The sequence below is a fragment of the Protomyctophum bolini genome (genome assembly GCF_963924005.1).
Source record: "Protomyctophum bolini genome assembly, chromosome: 16".
In the NCBI taxonomy this organism is placed as follows: Eukaryota; Metazoa; Chordata; class Actinopteri; order Myctophiformes; family Myctophidae; genus Protomyctophum; species Protomyctophum bolini.
The window spans coordinates 40715167-40724664 of record NC_137877.1 but is presented as its reverse complement, the minus strand read 5'-3'; the positions used below and the strand labels follow the sequence as shown (position 1 = coordinate 40724664).

General features: G+C 39.8%; 1 protein-coding gene across 2 annotated transcripts; it reads left to right on the top strand.

Annotated features, from left to right (window-relative positions):
• Window positions 1-653: 653 nt before the first annotated feature.
• On the top strand, window positions 654-8229 carry LOC308330509 (uncharacterized protein). 2 transcript variants are annotated; one of them, XM_080785395.1, is made up of 7 exons: window positions 654-730; window positions 1843-4000; window positions 4126-4286; window positions 4376-4596; window positions 4970-5117; window positions 6663-6769; window positions 7231-8229. In XM_080785395.1, the coding sequence occupies exons 2-7, from the start codon at window positions 1861-1863 to the stop codon at window positions 7406-7408; spliced, it is 2955 nt and encodes a 984-aa protein (XP_080641521.1). In that variant the 5' UTR covers window positions 654-730; window positions 1843-1860; the 3' UTR covers window positions 7409-8229. The 2 variants fall into 2 exon arrangements, with proteins under 2 accessions (XP_080641521.1, XP_080641522.1); XM_080785396.1 differs by lacking the exons at window positions 654-730; window positions 1843-4000 and having other exon boundaries at window positions 4101-4286.
• Window positions 8230-9498: the final 1269 nt, after the last annotated feature.

The window sequence follows — 9498 nt, the reverse complement described above, 5'->3', positions numbered from 1 at the left end:
CTGCCGTCCAGGTGCTGGACAACAATGCAAAGAACAATGACAAGTTAAAATAACAACACTCTGGATATTGTAGCTCTATAACAAATTAATTAACAATTCCAGCGTTCAGGTCTTCATCAGACATCACTTGTGGAACTGCAGACTATAAATCCGTAGCAGAACGTTGTGTTTTCTTTAAGCTTGTCTGGAGAGTGAGAGAAGAGAAGCAGAGAGACTGTTCGGTTCCAGCATGCTGTGTGGTGTGTGTGCAATGCTCAAACTATGTTCACGTCTGGATGGTGTCACGTGTCAGGGCACATGACAGCACATGACAGCCTCTGATTGGCCGCTTTCAACCCGCGCGCACGCACGCACGCACGCACAAACGCGCGCGCGCGCGCACACACACACACACACACACACACACACACACACACACACAGAGTCATTTTCATACTTTCTATTTCATGGGAATTCAAGTTTAGTTTACTGGATAGTGAAAGTTAGAAGAGAAGAGAGAGAGAGAGAGAGAGAGAGAGAGAGAGAGAGAGAGAGAGAGAGAGAGAGAGAGAGAGAGAGAGAGAGAGAGAGAGAGACACAGAGAGAGAGAGAGAGAGAGACAGAGAAGGAAGAGGAAGTGGGAAGTCCTACTATTGTAAGTAACATTGTTTCATGAAGTTGTGAGTCAACAGACAGATCTGGTTCATGTGGATTTGAAAGAGTCGTGTTGTAAAGATTATACCCAGAAACTGTAAGTTAAATGTACCACCTTATTCTTAAAGCTGTTGGTTTGACTTGTAGTATTTGTTTATTATGAACATGTGTTTTGTAAAAATGTTCATGTCGCAGATACTGTATGGTATGAGCTGATTTGTGAAATCATGTTTCCACTCGTCCTTACTTAACCCCTTCCTTCCTACCATCAGAACATGAACAGTATTTGTACTGTATATCTCAAAGGTGGTTTGGTTTGAGTGACTATGACAGGTCTGATACATATTTTTAATTCAAGTACAACTTCAAAAGACCAGTAAGACGCCTGGGTGGCGAGAAGCGACCTTGCCCTAAAGGGTGAGGTTGCGTGTACTGGCCATATATGGAGCGTGTCTTGAGTATACAGGGTTTGATTGAGGTCAGATCAACATATGGAATGTCAGAACAGGTCAGCTCCATATATGGAGATCTAAGGGTGGCAGGGTATTGAGTGTACAGGGTTTGATGAGGGCCCACGTATAGGGCCTGTTGCCATATACCTGCGGCTGCACTAACTTTGGGGCTTGGTGAATGGACAGGTATCATTGTGAGTGACGTGACAAATTTAGTGACAAAAATGTATGGGGAATGTGAGTGGAGTGACCTGACGTGACAAAAAGCACAAGGTTTCATAGTTAACTGCGACCTTCGGCCCTGAACCTTAACAATTACACACAGGGTGGAAAGGTTTTTTTCATGTATCTACTACAATGAATAAATACTTACTAAGAAAGTCATGTATTGACATTTTTATTCAAGCAAAAGTACAGATGTATTGTCATCAAAATGTACTTAACATATAAAAAGTAAAAGTAGCCGACTCATTCTGCAGAAAAATCTTTCAAACATAGCCGATCTACAAGCTCACAATGTGAACTCTATAAGTAACTCAGTAAATACATTTGCCTCTGATGTAGTGGAGTAGAAGTATAAAGTATTGAAACAAGTGCCTCAAAATTGTATTCAGTACTTCAGTAAAAGTACTTACTTTCGTTCAACCAATGATTACACAACAACCTTACATTTCTAAAACGGAACCTTTCTTCAGTTAAATACATAATACATGTTTGAATAAATGTATTGAACACTTTTTTCATTGTCAACCTACAGCTATTCTGAAGCAAAGAAATGGATCCGGTAACACAGAGCATGATCAATGAGCTCAGAGAGGTTCCACCAGGGACCACATCAGCCCCAACAGAAACACATCCTATAATACAGCTCATTATGAGTGGCGACCTCAACAAGTTCAAGAAATCAATCCGAGGCAAAGACATCAATGGCCTTTACCCATGCAAAGAGCTCAACAGTCATATATGTCCTTTAAGTGCTGCTGTGGCATTTCACAAGGAGGACATTTTTGCATTCCTTCTGAAAGAGCGTGCAAACACAGATCAGGCATCCACGAAAAACTTGACGCCTCTGCAATATGCCTCTTATTACAAAACACCACTTGATTTTGTGCACAAACTGATGAAAGCAGGAGCAGATCCAAATGTTTATGCAAATGCTCCCCGCGCTATGACACCAGTTCAGGTTGCTGCCATCAGTAAGAGAGGTGATATTGTGAAAGTCCTAGTCAAAGCTGGAGCGATTATAACACCAATCTCTAATGAACATCCTGCTCATGGTTTTTTCAATTTAAAAATGTCTGACATGATGCATGAGCTTTCATTGAGCGACGGTGACTATTATTCTAAAATAAAACTTTGTATAGATCTGCATATTGCTATGAAACAGAAAACACCAACAGATGTTTTCAGCATATTTGATCGTTACATGCTGGAGGAGAATCCTCACAGCCATCTGACCGCCATTGACATGTTCATTAGTCTTGAAGAGTATCAAGTACTAAGTATTAAGTGGTTGAAGGACAATGATAAGATGAACTTCTACATTGAGAATGCAGACAAGATTCTTTCAACGGTCGATGTACCCATAGACGTTGTACACCTACTTGTTGAAAATGTATATATAGTTGTCCGCGCAATGAAAGAGATACCCAGTGAGGTATCACTGTCTATGATCCCCAAGCTGCTGAAACTCCTTTCCACAAGCACTCCATATCCTGAACTACAGAATTATGTTCTGAGGCTACTATATTTGATCACAAAAATAACAAAAGTTAAAGATGACTGGAATCAGAACCTCATGGTTACATTGATCACAGCAATTGTTCCTTTTGTAAAGAAAGAGCACCCCCGTAACGTGAGATTCGATACATATGGCATACTGGCAAACCTGCTTCCATGTGAACATGCCACTGACATCTTTGCATCAGTGGGAATAGATCATGTGCCTGAGGATATAATGCGAACTGCATATTCTCTACGTCGTCCTCAGACGAGCCCTCCATCGGCGTCTCCAGTCATGTCGGTTCTCCACACAGAATTCATCAAAAAGAAAGAAGATATAACAGAACTGCACAAGTGCCTAAACAAGGCAAGCTCAGAGCGTGATGTTTCCACAACTGCCAACACAGAGCTGTCAGGATCCAAAAAGAAGAAACAAACAAAACAAATGAAGCAAGAGGAGCTGAAAGATGAGGTTCATACTGATGCAGATAAGCCAACAACGGTTCCCGTTGAGAAATCTGGTCTGACTGAAAGTTCACATGTGCAACCTATCCACCCCGTAGCCAGTGTGTCACCAAAACCACAACCTATCCACCCTGTAGCCAGTGTGTCACCAACACCACAACCTATCCACCCCGTAGCCAGTGTGTCACCAAAACCACAACCTATCCACCCTGTAGCCAGTGTGTCATCAAAACTACGGAAATGGCACCCAATCAGTCAAAGATGGAAGAAACAGTTAGAGAAGCTTGCAGACATAGATGAAAGTAAAGTGATCAAAGTTGGAAGTCTTGTGTTTGTGAAAGATAATGAATTCCGCATTGCAAAGGGAAGTGATGGAACTGAGGTCTTCTTGGGGTTACGAAATGACGGCACTGAAGTTGCAGTTAAGAGAATGCCCATATCCAACTGCGGTGTGCTGAAGAATGAGGAAGGATTTTTACGTCTTCCAGAGCTTGATGATCCTTCCATTGTACGATATGTCGACTTTGCAGAGGATGAGGACTTTGGATACCTTGGTCTTCAGCTATGTGAATACACACTGGAAGAATACATCAAATGTAACTTCACTGAAGACAGCCTTGGTGAAATGAAGGGTCTTGCAAAGCAGGTTCTCAATAGCTTAAATGTTCTTCATTGTCAGTATCCTCAAATTCTCCACCGGGACATCAAGCCCCAGAATGTCTTGATTGGTAAGATACAGAATAGATTAAGAGCATAGCCTATACAGTTTCAGAGAATGAAACATACAATTCATGTCATTTCCATCAATAGTAAACACTGTTTATTGTATTGATCTACCCAATTTGCTTTATAGATGTTAAAAATAAAGCAAGATTAGCAGATTTTGGAATAAGCCGACGATTGCAGGAAGGACGAACAACCCTCCACACAAAGAATGCAGGATCGAGATGCTGGAAGGCAAAGGAGACGATACCTGCTCACAGTGATGTTGCTAAAAGAAGTGCTGATATCCAGGTTAATAAAAAGGAAAATCTGACTGAGAACAATTAAATAAATGAGAACAATATAAATGATTAAATACATTTCCATGCTCCTTTTGTCAGGTGGCTGGGATGTTGATGTATTACATCCTATCCGGAGGACACCATCCCTTCGGTGATGACTTTAGATGTGAAACCAACATCTACGATGGAATCTACAACCTGGATCACGTTCAGGATGTGGTTGCCAAGGATCTCATCGAGAGGATGATCCATGCAGACCCAAAGAAAAGACCTAAAGTGGAGGAATGCTTGGCTCATCCCTACTTCTGGACAAACAAAACGTACTAGAAATAAGTACACGTTACACATACAGTAGTAGTAATAGTAGTAGCTTTAATCAATACTTCATATCATGGCATAATCACAACCACAGCTCATTTCATTATCTTAAGCTCTATTAAATAAATAGCACATCTACAAGCTCACAACACGTTGGAGCTTGTAGATCAGCTAAGTTGGCTATTGATTTTTTTTTCTGCCAATAATATCATGCCCCAAACATGGTTTTAAAGTAAACCTTTTGATCCAACCGTACGTTTTCTACCAACATGATGTTTTCTTAAATTTTCATCATGCCCAAAACATGGATGCCAGTTTTAAAGTAAACATTTTGATTTATTTTTCTCAATATGTTTGTTTTGTAAATTCTTCCAGGAGAATTGATTTCCTGCAAAAGGTTGCGAATGAGAAGGAAATCGACAAGCACTATGAAAACCCTGAGCGCCACAACGTCATGGCTGTGTGGAACCAGTGTGCTGAGGATGGACTGTTCAGCACATGGAAACACACCATGAAACACAAGGTGACTAAATCATGTTCATACATACACACATAATATGTGTATTTTATACAGATTTAGTCTAATGGACATATTATGTCCATTAGACTAAATCTGTATAAAATACACATATGTCCATTACACTAAATCTGTATAAAATACACATGATAATGTCCATTACAATTTACAATTTAGGCATTTATCAGACGCTCTTAATCCAGAGCGACATACATTAAGGAAGAACAAAAAACATGGTAATACATCATATACATCATAGTCATCATGAATCATATGTAAGCTAAGAACAGTGGAATATCTATATAATGAAACTTTGCATTTATACTAGGGGTGTAACGATACATTTTCACAGCGATACATGGTTGACGATACGATACATGGACGATATTGCTTCATTATGGCGATACAATACGATTCAATGATTTTAAATCGATACAGTAACTATTTAGCAAATACATTAAATATGTGTGAAACTTGTGGACAGTGCAGGTTTTTTAAGGGAAAGATAAATTATTATGGATAGAAATAAGTAAACAGTGAATCTCTGGCGAATAGATGGACATTATATTTGAACACATGAACAAACCCACGCCTTGACATGAACACAGAGAATACACACATTTATCGATATACCAAGTATAGCTATATATGGAATGGAAAAGTAATTAACCCCATCATTTTCTTTTTTCTTCTTAAAATTGCTAAATACGATGCACAAGTATTGATTAAATTGATTATTTTCATTGCAAAACGATTCGTTCCATTGACGATATGATACAAAGTCAAACAATACGATATGTTATTTACTTTGATATACTTTAATTTCTTTCATTAAAATCGATATTTTGATACAGTTACTATATTCTTACACCCCTAATATATACTATATTTGCTATGTCTATATAAAATGCTATCTGAGTTGCATGAGTTGAGCCTTTGCATATATACGCCTGTAAGGTTGTCAAGGCTACGGCAAGTGTCACGGGCTAAGATGGAGTCTGAAGAGGTGTGTTTTCAGACTCAATTATACAGTATGTATACTGTAGTCCACTAGACTACGTCAAGTGTATGGGGTGTAACAATATTGTAGGCCTGTTTAATATGCACATATATATCTCCACATATAGCCTAAATCATGTGGGGTTCAGGTGTGTCCAGCTCAGTGGCCTTGTGGTTAGAGTGTCCGCCCTGAGACTGGGAGGTCGGGGTTCAATTCCCGGCCGGGTCATACCAAAGACTATAAAAATGGGACCCAGTGCTTCCCTGCTTGACACTCAGCATGATAGCATCAAGGGTTGGATTGGGGGTAAGTCCCTGCGACATACTAGCGTCATGTCCAGGGGGTGTACTTGTACATCAAGCTGCCTCACGCTACAGAAACAGGAGATAGGCTCCTGCCCTATTAGACTATGTAAGGTTCAGGTGTGTCCATTAGAGACTAAATCATGTGGGGTTCAGGTGTGTCCATTAGACTGTAAGGTTCAGGTGTGTATATGTGTGTGTTTATTAGACAACAGGTCCGTTTCATGTTGAAGTTGTGTGTTTTTCCAGTTGCCACAGGAGGTGTTTGAGGAGATGGACAACAGGAGGAAGAGGTTTCCCTACCATGATGATGCGTTTGGACTGCTGCGCTTCATACGCAATCTCCATCAGCACCAGTACGTTGAATTTGACATTTTTGAGCATATTTCCATTGAAATAAGTGTACTAAAGTGCGCCGCTTGGGATACTATTTACATTATGAAGAGAGGATATATAAAATAAATGATTTTTGTGCCATGGAAATAAGCGAATTAGGACAACACCCCATTCAATTCAATGCAATTCAATGCAATTCATTGAGGGCTTATGGTAGAGGAAATCACAAATAATGCGCTTTTGCACACAATAACACCTGGACCTCTTTGGTGGGGACGTAACAACTACAAATAAAGGGAGCAGACGTAATGCCCTGTCTGAATTACATGCTGTCACCCTTCATGCAATGACTATATGAAATGATTGCACATACTGCAGGGCCTAAATGGAAACAAGACCGCAAGGACTTCTTATTGGTGCTGTGCCTTTTGAACTGAGTGTATATATGGCTGTACTGTACTCTGTTTCTGTGTGTTTACAGTGCTGAGGCTGCTGCTGACATTGACCTGATGGAGATGTTTCCTGCTCTCGTCGTAAGTGTTTACAAGTTCACTCTGAACCGAGGCTGGAACACACGGATCACCCTGGAAGACTTCTATCCAGCAAAGTCCACAAATCACAGCCTGGACGACGCCCTGGGCAAACTCTCCCTGTCGTAACTTAACGGGTTGCCCCAAAGGTATACATCGCGATCTACCAGACCAGTAGATCACAAAGGCTGTGCAGGTAGAACACATGACATTCCTCAAAATATATAATATATATTAATATATCACAAATATATTACAAAACTCCTCATCCCACTAAACCAGAATCAGAATATGCTGGACGTGGTGTGTTTGCTAGGATGGAGCTTACCAGCACTCAACTTGCCTCCACACTTCCACACAGACTATTCATAAATACTCTGCCTTGGGTCTACTATAGGTTCATATCCAGCCCTCAATGTCTTCACATTATTGTACAGTTAATAAAATGTATTATTCAGTGTAACGCCAGCTCCGTTATTTAGGTATATTTCCGTCAGGTATATTGTTTTTATATATATATTTTTAGCAATAGGATAATATATATATTTTTTGGTGGGTAGATCTTGAAGAGCTGGACGGGTCATTTTTAAAAGTAAATCTCAAGTCAAAAGTGTGTGGGCACCCCTGGACCCGTTACATAGATAATTGTATGACATGGTTGATTGAAAGCTGCTAAATTCATATATGATTGTTTACAGATGAAGAGATTGATTTAATTCAATACAGTCTATTGAATTAATTTGTACAACATTGATTGACATTGAACTGAGACTTTATTTTTGTATTGCCCCCAACCAAAGGGTTATAACTGGTTATATATTGACCAATAGCATACGAGAGAAAACGCATGGACGCCAAATGATGCCAAAACATAATTTCTGTACAATTGTGTGCCTTAATGAAATGTGTTGTTTTTATATAAGCTAGAAGGACATTTACTGTATGTACAGCACTGGATTAAATAAATAATTATATCTAAATAAGGTTGTGTACAGATATCTCTCTGTCTTCACTGTATGTCATGCAGAGCAGGATGATATGAAATATAACCAACGTAGTGTACAGATATCTCTGTCATGCAGAGCAGAATGATATGAAATATAACCAACGTAGTGTACAGATATCTCTCTGTATTCACTGTCTGTCATGCAGAGCAGAATGATATGAAATATAACCAACGTAGTGTACAGATATCTCTGTCATGCAGATCAGAGGTTCACAGGTTGAGACCCTAAAGTGTTTGTCCGGGACCCGTACTAGTGAAAATAGCAGATATACAGGCGTGCAACGCGTTGCTTCGTGCAGCGTTGCGCGCTTGTAGATCAGCTATTTTCACTACGTCTTAATTATTTTTATTTTTATTTATTTATGGAATTCATTAGATGTGTTTGTTAGTTTGTTTTTAAATGTATATTGCTTTTTAGTTTTTTTACTTTTACTTTTCTTTTTAAATGTAGGAAAAACAAATGGGATTCTTGTAATCTAGTCGTGTGACCCATAGAAATGTGTCTGTGACCCACAAATGGGTCCCGACCCACAGTTTGGGAAACACTGTCATTATGCTATACATTAAATATGAATGCTGTCTGGTGGAAACCTGCTATGTCCAACATTTACTTTTTATCATTATAAAAATATTAAAATAAAATAGTGTACATAGCACATCTACCAGTGAGACGCCATGAGGCCGAGAAAGGCGAGGTCGCGTGCACGCTTCCGCCTCGTTGACGGCAGACTGCCGGGCGAGCGCTGGCGCTTTTGCATGGGGGGGGTCAGAACAACATGGAATGAATTCTGTACTGGCCATACAAGGAGCATGTCTTGAGTGTACAGGGTTTGATGAGGTCAGATCAAAATATGGAATGTCAGAAATGGAGATCTAAGGGTGGTATAGTGGGACATTCTCTTGACTGTAGAGGGTTTGATGAGGGCCCAGGTATAGGGCCAGCTAGGCCTTCATTTCTGGGCCTGTTGAATGGGTACAAGCTTTCAAACGAAAACAAGTCAATACAAGAACTGCTCTGACTTGTTTACAACAGGGTCCTCCATTTTCAATTCAACAGAAAGATACTTAAGTACAGTAGTTGAGTAAATGTACTTAGTTACCTTCCACCAGTGATTATGGGAAGTCATAATAAAACATTGCAGATTGTCTATTTCCTCAGTGTGGCCTGTAGCACCCTCTACTGGCTCACATGTCTACATGCTCAACATTATGT